The 19,516-nt window shown below is 37.2% G+C and overlaps 1 protein-coding gene across 2 annotated transcripts in view; it reads right to left on the bottom strand.

Annotated features, from left to right (window-relative positions):
* The window catches only part of LOC145284929 (CBY1-interacting BAR domain-containing protein 1-A-like), an 89,902-nt gene extending 79,379 nt beyond the window's left edge, over positions 1 to 10,523 (bottom strand). Inside the window, exon 1 of one of the 2 annotated variants that reach the window (XM_080134023.1) lies at positions 9,934 to 10,523. In XM_080134023.1, coding sequence (XP_079990149.1) covers positions 9,934 to 9,968 — 35 coding nt within the window. In that variant the 5' untranslated portion in view covers positions 9,969 to 10,523. The remainder of the gene's footprint in view (positions 1 to 9,933) is intronic. The other variant, XM_080134024.1, reaches the window with a different exon arrangement.
* Positions 10,524 to 19,516: the final 8,993 nt, after the last annotated feature.

Raw genomic sequence — 19,516 nt, 5'->3', positions numbered from 1 at the left:
GATACTTAAATTTAAAGAAAACTATGCATATTCACAATTTTCATTCTATTGAAATTTATATCTAATATTGTTTCTTTATTGTATAGATGTATATATATGTGTGTGTTGTGATTATTATGTATAGAAATTTTTATCATTTTTAACTTTTCAAAATATATTCAGGGATTTGAATTTAAATATTACCTTATTTCAATATAAGATTTTTTGCATCACTTATTAAAATTCAAAGAGAATATCACTTGTTGATATTTCTAAAATTCAATTGATGAGTTTTTATTGAAATTTGAAAAAGAACATTTTTCCTGATTTACAACTCATTGTATATTTCAGATTTGCATTTAAATAAAAACTTTTCTTAATTTTGATTTTTCTATGCACGTGGTTTCATAGGAGCTTTATGAAAATAATTTTTCAGTGAATACAAAACCAATTTTTAGGCTTTCTAATGCTTAAGATAGGTGTTGCCAATCTTTCGAAATGTTCATTGGATGAATTATAGCTCATAATTCAACGCAATTTCGTTTCATGTGAACATTTTTATTAATTAAACATTTAGGAAATATTTCTTTTCCATTTGAAAATCTTTATTGAATTCCATTTCACTAAAATATAAAGAAATAATCATTTTTCATAGATATCAAGACCTTTATTTCCAGAAAATTAGAAAAACAATTTAGATATGATATGATTATAATTTATGAAAAAATGAAATAATTAAACAATATTTTCTCCTACAATTTATAAGTTTGCATTGTTTTTTGTTTTTTTTACATGGTAGTCAACACTTATCAAGGCCTGGAAGCCACTCGGGGATAAGGGTTATTGTGTGTACAGTAATCAATGGGATAATATTGTAGTAATGGAGATTTGATAAACTGTCTTACTTAAGGGGGTGGTTTATCAGGAATTTGTTTATATTGGACTTAAAGCCATCCAAGTCGTAGTCAGGTAGGAAACAGGCAAGCAGTAGAGAGTTCCACAGGTGTGCAGTACTAAGAAAGAAGCTTTGTTCATGGAATCTACGTTTTGATTTAGGCACAGATAAAGAGTGGGGAAAATTAATGACAGTGGTTTCAGCAAGACAGGTGTTTATCGTGAAAGATTGGTGAGGGGGGGGACTAGAGATTGGAGCTCAGAGGAGCATTTACCATGGAAATAACGATGAAACAAAGACAGGCTTGCAACGTCTCTTCTGTGGAAGAGAGGTTGCAGGGGAGAGAAAAGGGCATCCCCCACTAGGCCACAAAGTCTATTTTGTACTCTGTCAAGGCAGGATAGGCTGTTTTTAGCAGCTCCTGCCCAGATGTGGCAACAGTACTTCATCTTTGGACGTACTTGGCTTTTATATAGATAGAATTGCATCAGCAGTGAGATATCTTCTGGAGCGGTAGAAGGATCCTACCAGTTTTCCAGAGACCTTGGCAACAGACTTGATGTACGTGTACCATTTCAGGTCAGGAGGTCAATCCCAGAAGCTTATCAAAACACGGAGCTTCCCCTAGACAAGGGCCATCCATTTCAATTGATGCCAGATGAATGAAATGAGGAAATGTTTTCATTTCCCAATCGTTATTAGTTGTGTGGAGGTAATGCATTTTAAAAGTCCATGTACCAGATCTTTGCAAACAGATTCTTTACAGTTTTAAGAGTTGATATCATTCTTTTAAAGAGTGATGTGAATCCTGAATACTACCCCAATATCCTATTGAATAAAAATTTGGAAATCAGAGAAGGATTATACATTTTCAACCTAGCAATCCAAATAAGAGTCAAGTCAGAATAATTTGAATAATAATAACAATAAAAAATCATCTCACAACAATTCCAACAATCAATACCTATAACAAAGATAACAATAAAGATATGATTTTTTTTTTTTTTTTTTACATGGAGGTCACCACTTATCAAGGCCCAATAGCCACTCGGGGATAACGGTTATTGTGTGTACAGTAATCAAAGGGATAGTGTAGCAATAGTATTGGAGAATTGGTAAAGTGTCATTACTTAGGGGGAGGCGGTTCATTAGGAATTTGTTTGTGTTGGACTTGAAGACATCCAGGTTGAAGTCGGGAGGGAAACAGGCAAGCGGAACAGCGTTCCACAGGCGTGCAGTTCTAAGAAAGAAGCTTTGTTCATGGAATCTACGTTTTGATTTAGGCAGAGATAAGGAGTGGGGAAAATTATTGACGGTGGTTTCAGCTAGTTGGGTGTTTTTTGAAAAAGATTGGCGAGGGGGGACCAGAGAATGGAGCTCAGACGAGCACTTGCCATGGAAATAACGATAGAACAACGACAGGCTCGCTATGTCTCTTCTGTGGGAAAGAGGCTGCAGGGTAGAGAAAAGGGCATCCCTCACCAAGCCACGAAGTCTATTTTGTACTCTGTCAAGGCAGGATAGGCTGTTTTTAGCAGCTCCCACTCAGATGTGGCAGCAGTACTTCATCTTTGGACGTACTTGGCTCTTATATAGATAGAGAATTGCATCATTTGTGAGATATCTTCTGGAGCGGTAGAAGGATCCCACCATTTTCCCAGTGACCTTGGCCAAAGACTTGATGTATGTGTTCCATTTAAGATCAGGAGTAAATATCAAACCCAGAAACTTATCAAAACATGGGGCCTCTCCTAGACGAGAGCCATCCATTTCAATTGATGCCAGATGGGGATCAGAGCGTTTATGATGTAATGATAGGAGCTTGGTCTTAGATGCATTAAAAGCTAACCAGCCACCTCTTTCCCCACTGCACCACGCGCTCAAGATCAGAGGAGAGAGAATCAGAGAGAACATCATCATTTACGGCCTTTGATGTGTTGCCGTAGATGGTCGTGTCATCAGCATATATGTCAACGAAAGATTTTAGTATGTGTTTTGGGAGATCATTGATGTAGATCAGGAAGAGAGTTGGGCTCAGTATGGACCCCTGAGGGACTTCAGCATTAATACTGTTGGCCTCTGATTTCTGCCCATCAACTACTACTCTTATGAGTCTATCTGAGAGAAATGATTTAATGATTGAGAAAACATTTCCAGCTATACCGTAGCTGGAAATCTTGTGTAGTAGGCCTTTATGCCAAACCTTATCAAAGGCCTTTGATATGTCGAGAGCAATTGCCCTAGAAATGAAGCCTTTGTCAAGAGATTCGCTAATCCTATGAGATATAACCGTTAGCACATCTGCTGTAGATCTAGCAGAACGGAAACCATATTGCGTGTCGCTAAGAAGGTTATTTCTGTTGAGGTGGTTGACTACTTCTCTATTTATTGTGGATTCCAGCAACTTACTCATGACACACAGGAGACTTATTGGTCTGTACTGAGAGGGGGATGACTTATCACCTGAATTCTTAAATGCAGGGCATACTGATGAGGTTTTCCAGGGTGTTGGGAAGCACTTCTCCTTAAGGCAACACTTAAACAGTTTGGTAAGTATGGGGGCAAATTCTGGTTGTAATTTTTTTAACACTATAATTAGAATACCGTCAGGACCAGTTGCTTTACTGGAGTCAAGGTTCTTGATTAGCTTGGCGACCTCACGCACAGATATTTGTATGTTGCATAGCGTGTTGTCTGTTATAAGAGAGAATATGGGGAGTTGATGACCTTCGTCACACAGGGTAGAATTTGACGCAAAGTTTTTGGCAAATAGTTTGGCTTTGTCGGATACTGTCAAGATGACCTATGGTCCATTGATAATGGTTGGGATAGAACGCACGTTTCTGTTCAGGATCCTATATGGAGAGTAGATAATACAGTGGATGTGTTATCGGCAGCTCCAGTAACTCTCGCTTCTCCTATTTTGTCATCCAGTCCTCATTCAATGAGTGATTTTTCTTACAAAGTGTGAAGAAAAAGCTGCTTAAAGGTACTTGGTGACCAGTAGTCTGAGATGTCGGAAATTTTTCTGTCTCTATCTGTCCTTGTGGCCATGTCACTAGTAAGGGTGCTGGAGGTAAACGTTTGTCTGGGCTGACGTTATCCGCCTGATAGTCAGGGACCCGAACCTTGGATTAACCACTAAGGAGGCTGTCCTATCAGCAGGTGAAAAGTACTGGGACTGCTGTATTGCCATTTGGTGAGTGGATCTGGACCATGCAGTAGTCTCTGGTGGGGCCTCTCGATGCCATACTAGTGGGTAATTGTTACGGCTTTACCTTTTCGTGTGCTACAAAAAATAAATTTCCTGTCTTTTTCTCTCTTACTTTCCCTCTCTGTACTGCTCTAACCAAGTATGCCGACCTATTCCACAAATCCCCAAACCTCAACATGAAATATCTCCAGAATAAAAACTCGATTAAACCTAGAACCCCATCTTCCAGCGTAGACCCCTACTACCAGGTCTCCTTCTCCAACATCAGGGGTCTACGTTCCAACCTTCCAGAGGTTGAAACCCAATTACAGGAGACGAAACCGGACATATTCTTTCTAAGTGAAACTGGAATAGGGCCGACCAATTCGCTAGATGAGTTCATAATTAACGGATACTCAAATTTAACAGCTAAATCTGACCCCCAAGATCGCCATGGGCATGGAATATGTGCCTACATTAAGGATGGCTTCCCGTGTGGCAGGGATATCTCTAGAGAAGATCCTAATTTACCCTATATGTGCTTCAGGGTTGCACTTGCTAATACCACTGCATTTATATTTGCCCTCTATAGGCCCCACAACAGCGGAGTTACTATCTTTAAGAGCATATCTGAGAAAATAGACCACATACTGTCTTCACATCCCTCGACTAACATCCACATATGTGGTGACTTCAACATCCATAACGTGGAATGGCTGACCCATTCAAATAAGACAGACGATGAGGGGAGGTTTTGTCATGATTTTGCCATTGCTTATGATCTCACTCAGATTGTTCGCGAACCCACCCGTGTGCCCGATACACCCGGTCAATATGCAAGCCTCTTAGACCTTTTTCTCTCAACTTCCCCTGAGCTATGTTCATATTCCGTTCATTCTCCTCTAGGATCCTCCGACCACTCCGTCGTATCAGTTAAGATAAAAACGAAATGTAAGAAGCCTCCAGACGTACCCCTCCACCGTACTGTATACCAATACTCTATGGCCGACTGGGATAGCTTCCGTACATTCATATCTGATTTACCTCTGCACTCCATGTTTAAAAAGGATGTGTCCTCTATAGTATCAGATCTGACCGAATGGTTAATTGCAGGCATAGACCAATTCATACCATCTAAAAAATTCCAACAAAAACCTAACAGCCAGCCATGGTTCTCCCCAGAATGTGCTGCTGCTATCGCGCACAGAAATCACTTTTTCCATAGCTACCAACGTAATAGATGCACTGAGACAAAAGCTGCTTTTAGGTCTGCCAGCAACCACTGTAAAAGAGTAATAAAAAATGCAAGAGAGCTATATGCCCAGTCTGTTAAATCCAAGGTAGCTGATCAGCGGCTTGGATCCCACCAGTTTTGGCAAATAACAAATAGGATCCTGAACAGAAGTGTGCGTTCTATCCCAACCATTATCAATGGACCAGAGGTCATCTCGTCAGCGTCAGACAAGGCCAAACTATTTGCAAAGAACTTTGCAGCTAATTCTACCCTATGCGACGAAGGCCATCAACTCCCCATATTTCCTCCTATAACACAGAACAAGCTAGGTAAAATACAAATATCCGTGCATGAGGTCGCCAAGCTAATAAAGAACCTAGATTCCAGTAAAGCAACTGGCCCTGATGGCATCCCAATTATAGTGTTAAAAAAGCTTCAACCAGAACTTGCTCCCATACTTACAAAACTATTTAAGCGCTGCCTTAAGGAGAAGTGCTTTCCGACTCCCTGGAAGACCTCATCAGTTTGCCCTGTATTTAAGAATTCAGGTGATAAGTCATCTCCCTCTCAATACAGACCAATAAGTCTCCTGTGTGTTATGAGTAAGTTGCTGGAATCCATATTAAATAGAGAAATAGTCAACCACCTCAGCAGGAATAACCTTCTTAGTGACACACAATATGGTTTCCGCTCTGCAAGATCTACCGCAGATGTGCTGACGGTTATATCCCACAGGATTAGTGAATCTCTTGACAAAGGCTTCCTTTCTAGGGCAATTGCTCTCGACATATCTAAGGCCTTCGACAATGTGTGGCATAAGGGTCTACTTCACAAGATTTCCAGCTACAGTATAACTGGAAATGTTTTCTCAATCATTAAATCATTTCTCTCCGATAGGCTCATAAGAGTAGTGGTAGATGGACAAAAATCGGAGGCCTGCAATATAAATGCTGGAGTCCCTCAGGGGTCAATCCTGGGCCCAACTCTCTTCCTGATCTACATCAATGACCTCCCTAAACACATACTTAAATCTTTCGTTGACATATATGCTGATGACACGACCATCTACGGCAACACATCAAAGGCCGTAAATGACAAAGTTCTCTCTGATTCTCTCTCCTCTGATCTCGAGCGCGTGGTTCAGTGGGGGAAGATGTGGCTGGTTACCTTTAATGCATCCAAAACCAAACTGCTATCCTTACATCATCAACGCTCTGATCCCCATCTGGCATCAATTGTGATGGATGGCTCTCGTCTGGGTGAGGCCCCGTGTTTTGACAAGCTTCTGGGTTTGACCTTTACTCCTGATCTGAAATGGAACACGTACATCAAGTCTGTTGCCAAGGTCGCTGGAAAGATGGTGGGATCCTTCTACCGCTCCAGAAGATATCTCACTACGGATGCAATTCTCTATCTATATAAAAGCCAAGTACGTCCAAGGATGGAATACTGTTGCCATATCTGGGCAGGAGCTGCTAAAAACAGCCTATCCTGCCTTGACAGAGTACAAAATAGACTTCGTGGCTTAGTGGGGGATGCCCTTTTCTCTACCCTGCAACCTCTCTCCCACAGAAGAGACGTTGCGAGCCTGTCCTTGTTTTATCGTTATTTCCATGGCAGATGCTCGTCTGAACTCCAATCTCTGGTCCCCCCTCGCCAATCTTTCACGAAAAACACCCGTCTAGCTGAATCCACTGTGAAAAATTTCCCCCACTCTATATCTGTGCCTAAATCAAAACGCAGATTCCATGAACAAAGCTTCTTTCTTAGAACTGCACGCCTGTGGAACTCTGTTCCGTCTGCCTGCTTCCCTCCGGACTACAACTTGGTTGTCTTCAAGTCCAATGTTAACAAATTCCTGATGAACCGCCCCCTTAAGTAAACATTTCAGCAAATCTCCTCACAAACGTAATGTACTTGCAGTAACCCTTATCCCTGAGTGGCTTCCGGGCCTTGATAAGTGGTGATCACTGTGTAAAAAAAAAAAAAAAAAATATTTACTATTTGCCAGAACTGGTGGGAACCAAGCCGCTGCTCAGCTACTTTGGATTTAACGGATTGAGCATATAGTTCTCTTGCATTTTTTATTACTCTTTTACAATGGTTGCTGGCGGTCCTGAAAGCAGCTTTAGTTTCAGTGCACCTATTACGTTGGTAGCTACGGAAAAAGTGATTTCTGTGTGTGATGGCAGCAGCACATTCAGGGGAGAACCATGGCTGGCTGTTAAGTTTTTGTTGGAATTTTTTGGATGGTATGAATTGGTCTATGCCTACAAGTAACCATTCGGTCAGGTCTGATACTAACACCACAAATTCAGACATTCAATTTCATAATGAAATAAAATATTTTATGAAATATATTTAAAGTGTTGTCATATGGTCTGCCAAAAACCTACCTTTTTAATTCTTTAACCAAATCCCACCAATCATACTACTTACTGATTCATTCCATAATTAAATCTCATTGCAAATTGACCCCCATTTTCTTACCACTATGTAGCATTTGCAAAAAAGTTGAGATGTAACTATTAAGTCTTATAACTTACATGTCACATTATCAGATTATGTAGAAAAGACAGAGACAAATTATTACAGATTTACAAGTTATTTTATTCAAATTAACATCTCTAAATGTTTCACTGTAGTTCTATTTCTTGTAATAATCTTAAGTAGTTCTCCATACTTGTCTACAAAAACAGTTTGTTTTCATTCACGGTCTAATCCGAACTAATATTCCACTGGTTATTCTATTGAAGAACAGCCTCATTTTAATTGTTTGCTTATGCGATGAGAAGGTGTTTGCCGATGTGAGGGTTAATGTTTTAATTACCGTGGAATTTTCACGGGTACTGCTAGTTAGTATAAGATTATAACACTAAGAATGTTTCAGAGTTAAAATCCCTTATTACGTAATAATAGACGAAAAGAATGTTTTAAAAAATTTTTCATCTTGAGCGATAAAAAAGTATTTTATGCAGAATATATATTATGCTGAAAACGATAATATTTAGAAACCCATTCTTACCATGGAGAGGGTGGACTTAAAAAAATAAAAGAAAAAAAGTATTCTGTGCTTTCTATATAACACTTTAATAAACAAAAGATACCGTAAATATTGCAATTTAACTTGAAATAGCACGGTCCGTATTCTGCACCCCCTCCCAAGAATAATAACATAGTGGCATCCCGTAAAACAGCATTTTGTGAAAATTGCAATTTTTGTAGTATCTTCTTAGATTTTCAACGTTTTGGTGCTTATGTAGGTACTTCTACAGTTTATCGCCAAAAATGGAGACGCAATTTTTTCGGGCACCTGTCATTAGAATCAGAGGAAGAAATCAGTATTTAAACTATGACCAAAGTAGGAAATAAATAACAAAAAATAAATAAATAAATAAATAAATAAAAAATAAAATAAATAAACTAGATATTAATTACGGAAAGAATTATGAAAATAAAATAACAAAGAAAGTGAAAGAACATATATCCGTAATTGTTTAATTGAAAATGTTTCGATTTAATTAATGAAAACGGAAAAGTTTTTCATGAAACGTATATATATTTTTATTATAAAAAAACAGAAAATTAAAAAGAAATTCATAACTGTTTAAAATGGGCGAATGCCATTTGAAAACCAAAATATAAAAGTGTATCAAAATATAATTGTACAGACATTTATTGAAAAGTCTGCGTAAGAAAATATAATTTTAATAAAACAATTTTGTATTTTTAAAAATTTATTTCCTACTTCAGTCATAGTTTAAAAGACTTATGTATTTTTGGTACCGTACTATTTTTAAATAGTTTTAAATTTAAGTTTTCGGTACTCATGCAGTCACTCATGCACTTATTGATCCGTGCTGAAATAATAACATCATTTTTATTTAAAAAGCCATTCTTAAAATGGGGAGGGTGTTTTGTACCTATTCTATACTTTAACCTTACAATTGAATAAAAAAGCATATCGTAAAACTTTAATTAAACTTGGAAATACTATTTAAAAAATAGCGTGGATCAGTAAGTGCATTCACCAAGTTTTCTATTTTTAAATAGTTATTTTCAGATTAAATTCAAGTTTCACGATATCTTTTTTTTTATTATTATTAAATTGTTAGGTGGAAGCACAGAATAGTTACAAAACACCCTCTCCTCCCCGTGTTAAAAATGGCTTTCGAAATAACGTTATTATTTCAGCGCGATACCAAAAATACACAAGTACCAACGTTTTTCTTCAGATTACATGCGTAAACTCGAAATGGTTCTCCGTTTAATAATTAAAAAAACAAAACAAAAAAAACAAACAAACAAACAATTAAATCATTTTCATCGCATTATGTTTACGCCGTCAATCTTTACTTTTACCAAAAACAAAGCAAAATATCAACAAATCACGTTATGTGTTCATTTTATGTTGAAAAACAGTAAATAAATGTAAATATCCAAAGTTACATGATTGAAAAAAAGTTTTAAATTTCCGAACAATGGTGAATAAGTTGTTTTGCAATCAATTTGACGTTTAATCTTCAAACCCCTTGAAATAAATCGAGTACTGGGACATTTTATTAAAATATAAACATTTACTCGAAATAAAAAGTTTGCTATAAAAAAACATCCATTCGTCCAAATCGTTACCTGTTAGAAGGTTTTTCTGTGAATGAAAAGTTCATGGCGAAGGTTTTGGCCGTTGATAAGCACAACAATAGACGAAATTGACTCTTCTCACACAGGAGAGTTCTAAAAGTTTTGCTTATGACAATTGACAAGTTTCACACATTTGGGCCTTTTTGCATGCCATTCGTAAAGAAGGCCGTTCTATTGAGTTTCTGTTAAGTTTTTCTGCTGACGTCAGCGTGTTTGGTGCTCATCGTCATTTAAGATATTCATTTCTCTCCCACAGTGAGAAATGTGACAAAAGGATCGGAAAGTGGAATTGAAAAGTCAACAGTCAACACCCCCAAGTGGAGGGCACCTTGACCCGGCAAAAGATCCCTGAGCAGCCCCGTCGGCATTCTCCAGTAGAGGCGCCTCAGGCGATTAATAATAAACAATCCCTTCTCAAAGCCTGGGAAGGTGGATCTCCTAGAACCAAAATCAATATGGAAAACATCATGACAAGAATGGTCTAGACACTGTTGATTTTGGTGCCGAGGAAAAATCCTAGCTACGCCAAGGTGCAAAGTTCGCTAATCGTTGTTTAACGAAACTTAGAAATACCTAAAATGAACTGAAATTTTGAGAGGATTAATAGAGTTTTTCTCGTGTTTTTTTTTTTTTTTTTCCTGTTGACTCTCGTGATCGGGATCAAAGTGTAATGGTAAGGGGAGTGAACGTAATGGCTGGCAACGAGGAATGACCGATCCTCATCAATGCTAGCGTCATATCAGCGACGTGCACATGGATAAAAATCGCTCACACCTCACCAAAAACAAAAATGATGAAAGTGTCAGATTCTGCATAATAACCAAACGAACTTTAACATTTATAAGAAAGGTTTATTTAACAATAAAGATAAATCATTTTTGTTGTATTTTTATATGCGTGTGCTGTGTCAACATGCGAGGGAAATATTAAATCATTAAATGATTTACGAGATGTTTGTAGCTTATTTCTGCTACATAACTCCCTGCTTAGGCTGAAAGCAGACAGAGGAAAAGGTAGCATAACAAATAGCGAAAAATAAAAATGTCAGTTTGTTTTATTTATTTTTATGGAAAAAAAAAAATTCCCCAACTTTTCACAGAAAAGTTGGGGAATATTTGCATCTTTTTTTTTTTGTAATAGAACGTCCCCCCCCATGTGGTCCTTCGATAATGTCCTGTTTGTATTTCGAATAATTGATTTTTTTTTATCTGTTGTAACTTTCTTTATATATATACATATAAAAAATTGTTGCTGCGAGCCTTTGCAATGATGTCACAACCTAACGACATCACAATCCAACCACTCGTTGATATGGCTATTTTAAAAGCCATTGAGAGCCTCACTTACGAGATAAAAAAAACTTGGCAAGCTGGAGCCGCAGTCGCGCAGGCGCCGACTCCAGACTAACTCCTTACCTTCACGCCATTACCGTCGCCACCACCGCCACTCAAACAAGCCAAAACTGTGCTTTTATCACAGTCGTTTTGGTATGGAGGCGCGGAAATGCAAAAAGCCCTGTTCGTTCATGAACTAGGGAAACTAAGGTATGGGGAGCTGAACATGGCAGGCTCTCCACGGGATATTTACAACACCCGTGCTTATTTTATCACAGACTCCCTATTCCAAGCACATTGCTTGGTTGATACCAAAGCTGCTTGCAGTATCTGGCCACTGAAACTTCTCACCGAGAAGGCTCTAGTGGCGTCCATCACACTACAATCAGTAAATCACTCTCCCATCCCACGTACGGTCAAATTTCTCATTCTCTGGACTTGGAATTACTGAGAGACTTTACATGGGTCTTCACTATAGCGGATTTACCCTACCCCATACTAGGCGCAAACTTCCTGCACCACTTCAACCTGATAGTGGATATGCACAGACGTCGGCTGATAGACGCAAATATGGAACTTTCCGTTTCTGGTGTGAAAACAAACACCCTCTCTACAGCCCAGTATTCTTTATTGCCGCTTCTGATAACCCATATCAGACCGCCTTACACTCCTACCCAGAGTTAACAAATTTAAATTTTGTGGTAAGTGAACCCACACACACCACAAAACACCACATCGAGACCACAGGTGCTCCTGTGTTCCCACGCCCTCGCTGCCTCCCTGCTGATAAACTTAAGGCAGTGAAGGCAGAATTCAACCATATGCTGCGGAATAATACGCCCCTCGTCCAGTCCATGGGCTTCCCCTTTACATATGGTCCCAAAATGAGACGGAGATGAGTGTCTGACTGGGGACTACCGATGACTCAATGCCATGACGGTACCTGATCATTGCCCAATCCCACATATACAAGACTTTGCTTCCTCTCTGCATGGATGTAAGACCTTCTCCAAACTAGATCTAGTTAAGGCTTATCATCAGATTCCAGTGAATCCGGCCGACATATCCAAGACTGCGGTAATGACTCCATTTGGAGCATTTGAATTTTTAACTATGCCCTTTGGTTTAGGAAAAGTGGCTAGCACATTTCAGTGCTTCATGGATGAAGTAGTGCATGACTTGGACTTCATCTATAACTATGTAGATGACATTTTCATGGCAAGTGCCTCACCCAAGGAACATGTCACTCACCTCCGCCTACTATTCGAATGGTTTCAGCGATATCAGGTGAGGATTAATCCTGATAAATGTGTTTTCGGTGTGTCGTCACTAGTTTTCCTGGGCCACATTATCAGCCCAGACAGTATATCTCCATTACCGGAAAAGGTGAAAGCTCTACAAGACCTTCAACCACCTTCGCGAACTAAGGCACTTCCTCGGTTTGTTAAACTATTACAGACACTTTATCCCACACTGCGCAGATCTCCTAGCTCCTATTTCTGATCTGTTATGTAACAGGAAGAAGAAAAATGAGAAAATCTCACTTAATGAGATCCAGCTTAAAGCTTTTAATGAGGTGAAAACAAAACTGGCGATAACATCTTTACTTTCACATCCTGTACCCGATGCCTAGTTTTCACTGGTTGTTGACGCATCAGGTACAGCTGTAGGTGCAATGTTGCAACTGCAGCACCAATAATAGTTACAACCTCTCGCATACTTTTTGAGACAGCTGAAACCATCAGAACGTTACAGCATGTTTGGCTGTGAACTCCTAGCAATGTACCTCGCAGTAAAACACTTCCAACATTTACTCGAGGACTGTCAATTTGTGATCTACACTGATCACTGTCCACTTACATATGCACTGCATTCTAAGCCGGACAAATATTCTCCGTGCGAAACACACCACTTGGATTGTGTTTCGCAATTTACCAGCGATATCCCACATATCTCAGGTGAGCAGAATGCAGCGGCAGACGCTTTGTCCCGCCTTCCCATTAATTCTCTGTCCTCACCATCGGATATCGACTTACAGCTGATGGCCTTATACTAGCCAAGTCTGGACACTTTGAATCCGTTGTCACCTGAATTTGCAACTTGCAAATTCGCATACCTGCCCATACCTACCTCGGATACACAGATCATTTGTGACACTTCAACAGATTCACCTCGATCATTTGTTCCATTGACTCATCCTAGAGTTGTTTTTGACACAATACACAATCTGACACACCCCGGATGCAAAGCCACAGTGAAGCTGATTACAGCTAGATTTTTCTGGCCAAATATGAGGCGTGATATCACTGCCTGGACACGTTCCAGTGTATCCTGCCAAAGTCAAAGATGCACAAGCATATCCGTGCACCCCTTGGAACATTCACCACCCAGACACTCGGTTTAGCCATGTTCACATCGACCTGGCTGGACCCTGGCCGGTCAGTCAGGGATTTACTTATCTCCTGACCTGTGTAGACCGTTTCACACGGTGGCCTGAAGCCATTCCCCTCACAGACATTTCGGCTGAGTCCGTAGCGCGAACCCTTATATCAGGCTGGATATCACATTATGGAGTTCCCACCACCATCACCACTGATCGTGGCATACAGTTTGAATTCCACCTCTTCCAGGAACTTTCCAGGATTTTAGGGATCCAATGTATTCGTACTACAAGTTATCACCCTGCTTCTAACGGGATGATTGAATGCTTCAATCGCCAATTGAAAGCAGCATTACGTGCTTACTCTGACCAACAGCGATAGAGTGAATATGTACCGGTTGTCATTCTTGGCTGTCATGCTGCTATCAAAGAGGACCGGGATACTCTTCAGCCGAACTTGTCTATGAAGTACCTTTATCGTTGCCAGGCCAAATGCTGAGCCCGATAGAGTTAAAAACAACCGATTCAGCTCTGTATATCGACAGATTGCGAGCTTATTTTAGTAAGCTCCCACTGATGCACACTAGGGAACAGACCATTAGATCTTCAGTCCCAAAGGACATTTCATCTTGGACTCATGTTTTTCTTAGAAAGGATGCTGTGAAAGCCCCCCCTAACTTCACTCTATACTGCCCCTTATCGCATGCTTTCACATACTGATAAACTTTTCACCTTAGATATCAGTGGTAAAAGAGAAACTGTCTCTATTGATGGAGTAAAAAAAGCCTTTCTTGAATCAAAAACACATGAGCCACACATTCCTCCTACTTACACACAACATCAAGATACGCATACACCTGAAGTAAATGCTTCAAGTGAAGACAATTATGTCACCACTGCACGTAATGGTCGATGAGTACATTGGCCAAAGAGACTGTGTAAAACTTTGCATTTCTGTTAAGAAAAAATTTTTTTTTTTCCATTTTTTTCCCTTCTTTCCAAAAAAAAAAGAAAGAACGTTCTATTACAAAAAAAAAAAAAAAAAAGATGAATGCAAATATTCCTCAACTTTTCACAGAAAAGTAAGAATATTTTTTTCCCATAAAAATAAATAAAATAAACTGACATTTTTATTTTTCGCTATTTGTTATGCTACCTTTTTCTCTGTTGGCTTTCAGCCTAAGCAGGGGGTTATGTAGCAGTAACAAATGTAACTTTTTTCTTTCGCAAATCAATGCCTCTCCCCTGTGTTATTTGGCCACATACTGACCAATCAGGGGTGCAGCGCATTGATCCTTTCTCTCCCCTAAGGAAATCGGACAGCTTCCAGTTTGAAGGAAAAAACTCTTTTTTACCGAAAGAGACGCCAAGCGGATCGGACCCTTTTTCTTCGCTCTCTCTCCACCTCTGTGTTATTTCATCCAGTATCAACGATTCCCACTGGGAATAACTATCATGATATTACCAGGTAGCCAGAGTCCAGCTTTTACCCAGGGAATATATCTCCCTGTGAATATTCGCCAGAATAAACCTTCTTTTCTTTGTTACATTTATTGAAGTTGTTGTGTTCGTTGTTTCAGAAGCTTGTGTTGAATTATTTATTTTCTTAGATTGTGCCCCACAAGCACAAACCCTAAATGTTCATAGTTCTTGGAAACAGATTCTTGAAAATAAATGTTAGGTTTTTAGAACCGGGACTAGTCATGAGGACTTTCTTAAATAGAGTCTGACAGGACTTGAGTAAAAGAACTGTACCAAAAAGCGGAAAAGAGTAAAAACGTCCTCCGACTGAGGCAATCATATTTTTTTAGAGAAAAAGGTTTCTTCTTTTTTTAACAAAAGGAAATAAAATTTGTTATATTAGTTAGTTCCAGTAATGTCATAATTTTGCTCCATAAATGTGTCTGATGTGACAAAAGGTTATTTTTTTTGGAATTAATCCAGTGAGGTTAAGAGGGTTTAGGTGCATGACGTGTGACGCCAATGTTAGTGATTTTACATCAAAGAGACAGAGTTAAAACAGTGCTTTGTTCATTCGTGCAACAGCATTCTGAACTGAACTGAATGGAAATCTGACTCAACTGATTTGGATTTTGCACGCAGTGCCTTTTGTATGTTTCTGGGTGGCTCCCAGCAAAGGCTGTTAGAAAAAGATTTAAGAAAGTGTTTTCTTTGAGTGTTGATTGAAAATGGACATCCTGTCACGTGGTCTTGCCTTGCCCTACTTTTTACTTCTACAGAATTTTCGTGGGTAGATATGACAAATATATGTGCAACTGAAATGTTATTTATCCATCCATTTTAATGTCTCTGGCGTATTACTACAAAAGTATTAAAAAAAATGCTTGTCTGGACCACTTTAAATTCTCTGTTAAATAATTATTCATGGTAAGGAAAATGATAAAATTACTAAAAATATATTACAGCAATAAAAGAAATTTTCAAGCATTGAATTAAACAAGTGGGACCTGTGGAAATTCCACAGTGGACTCTTTCATATGTGTAGTGTATAAAGAACACACAAAGACACCACGTCATGATGTGACCATTGCACACATAAAACAAAGGAACTATGTTACATTTCCTCGCGTAAGGAGACAGCAAATATACCAGAACATTCGAGAACACCTCTATATAAAGATTTGCCACGAAAAATCAAATCAGTTTTACATCCAAACTCTCAACCACAGCACATGCTGAAGGGAACTCCGTCCTTGAGACGTTAAATCATCCATCATCACTTAACATGTGCTACAGGCAAAAATCAAACCGGTTTTTCTCTTTAAACACTCATTGTGGAAAGTGATCACATTAAACGAGAATTTAATTCTTCCTTTTAAACAATTTTTATTTCGAACTCTTATGTGATGAACACAAACACACGCTTTCACTTTCATGATTATTTCTCTAAGAAAATAATTACATTAATTCCAAATTACGTGTGACACTTTGACCATAAAAAATCAATAATTTAAAACTTAGTGCTATTCTCGCGAAATCCTCACTGTGTTAATCCTGCCTTATGAACACCCCACACAAGAAAACACTTACGTTGGAACAATTTAAACTAATATTCTTGACATGTAAATAAATGCTGTTTATTTCATGTTAATGCAACGATTTCGGGTTCTTTGTCAAATGTCGTTATTCTCTGGAGTTATTTCTATTTTTTATTTTTATTTATGTGAGAATGTGCTTTGGTGAAAAACTTGAATAAATCGGCGATCTCATTAAATTTACCTTTAACGGTCCCGTGGATACCTTCCTACTTTCAACTTCAAGAAATTTACGCATCTGCAACTTCGGTCTTAAAAAATTGATAGATCTTGATTATGAATTGATGAACACCAACTCACACCCTTACAAATAGACCTCCATCGGAAAGTCCTATAAGTCGTAACTCTGCTGTGAGTTCTATAGGTAGTGAGTCCGCCGTGAGTTCTATATATGTAATATATTGATGTTGGCATTCTCTGGATGTTCAGCATAAATGGAGACGCCCTGATATTATGTAGATTTTAAAGATAAAAAAAATATATCCATATGACTTCGGTGCATCAGCTTGAATTGAAACCAAAACCAAAACCAAAATTTATGAAATATATATATATATATATATATATATATATATATATATATATAATGTGATGGACTCTCTCTTGGTTTAAGTTCAGATTTATAATTTTATTCTATTTTATTTCTATCTTTAACCCATATTAATTTGCTTATCAAGTAAATACATACCTTTTATTTTAATTTTTTTTCCAGATACATCTGCCTTACTTTTAATGCTAGGTTTATTTATGGTGTCTTTTACATATATTAGAAACCCTTCCCAATACTTTTGTTGGTGAGGAAACTTTGTTTTTTTAAAAATACTAAATGTAAAAATTATTGTCCGTGGCTTAATGTCTACCACAATAAAAGCATTGTTTTCCGAAACGATCGTACAAATTATTGACTTTGTTGTTGTTCCTTCTTGTGAAACGGATTTTTAATTTAATTCTAATTTGAATTTTAAATTATCAATCACATTACTGAATATTAAATTAGCTCTAGGATATTAACCTATCGAGCTTATTATATATCTAAATTACAACGAGCACTTTTTCTTTTCCTGTATTTTAATTAAATTAGTAATTTTACTATTACATTAAAATACACTCTGCTCTTTAGACTATTGTTCTAATCTCCTTTATATATATATATATATATATATATATATATATATATATATATATATATATATATATATATATATATATATTGGCAAAGTACCCGTCGTTGACTGGGTTAAAAACAGCCTACAGAAAATGGACTCTGATTTATGAAAGTATGATAGGTTATGAAAAGGAAGAGTTATAAAGAGATAGCTTCGAATTTGGGGGTATCAAAAGCAAAATAAAAATATGATGAAAGTAAAAATAAAATAGATAAACCCAATAATTTATTATACCATACCTGTTCACACTGAAATACTTATCACAATATTCTGTGGATCTATATTAAAAAAACCTTGTTAAACTTTGTGACATATTTCCATTCTATGGAGGTCAGGTGCGAACGAACACCCCATAATTTTATTATACCATATTTCTTCAAACTGAAGCATAATTATCAAAGTATACTTACGCAGATAGATATGAAAAGTCTTTATTAAAGTTTGTGCCGATTTCCATTCCATGGAGGCCAGGCGCGAACGCAGACCCCACAATTTTATTATACCATCTCTATTTAAGTTAAAACATACTTATCAAAGTATTATTATGTACATCTATATCAAAAACACTTGTAAAATTTTATTTTTTAATTTTTTAATTTTTTATTTCCATACTTTGTGGACCAGGCGCGAACGCAGACCCACAATTTTAATGAACCACCGTTCTGCCTGATCAAACCTACCCATTCCTGTGTCTCGATACATCTTCTATCATTATATGTAATCAGTTTTTTAAAATAGTCAATCATATAGGAGCCTATTCGTGACCACACACACACACACACACACACACACACACACACACACACACACACACATTCAGCTTTATATATATATATATATATATATATATATATATATATATTTTAAATTGTAATTCAGTGAATTTCAAAAAACTCTCATTGAAATGAAATGAAGTGGTTGAGTTTCATATCAAAGAATTTTTATTATTCTAAGCAAGATAAAGAATGTTTTAGAAAGTTTATCTCCTTAACCTATAGGGTTTCAATGTCTACCATCTCATCAGAGGAGTGAAAATATTAACAAATAGTTATAAAGGTATACACCCTATTTGCTAAAGTCAGTGAGACATGGAAAGTCAAAGTGAAAATAATACATTTATCAGAAGTCCTGTAGCAGGAGTATTTGTAGAAAAAGGATATGAATGTTTTTGTTGATCCAACTTGTTTGGTAATAATAATAAAAATTCTTTGATATGAAACTCAACCACTTCATTTCATTTCAATGAGTTTTTTGAAATTCACTGAATTACAATTTAATTTATTTGCTCTATCTTGCATATCGAGCAATTCTTGTTTAGATGGGATAACTTATAGAATATTACTGCCAGTAATATTTTGTAAACCAACAATCTCACGTTTACATAACCACTGATTGTTAAATAAAAACTATTCCGAAGTATATATATATATATATATATATATATATATATATATATATATATATATATATATATATACACATATATATATATATATATATATATATATATATATATATATATATATATATTAATTAATTAAATTTTCATTAAATATGTAATAATAGACAATGTGTTAGTAATAGAAACGCAGGAGTCTTGACAAGAAAAAAGATTTGAGAGTTCATAAAAGAAAAATA

This window comes from Euprymna scolopes, chromosome 9 (genome assembly GCF_053919585.1).
Source record: "Euprymna scolopes isolate OS-2025 chromosome 9, ASM5391958v1, whole genome shotgun sequence".
Taxonomy (NCBI): Eukaryota; Metazoa; Mollusca; class Cephalopoda; order Sepiida; family Sepiolidae; genus Euprymna; species Euprymna scolopes.
This window is presented reverse-complemented; position numbering and strand designations above follow the sequence as displayed.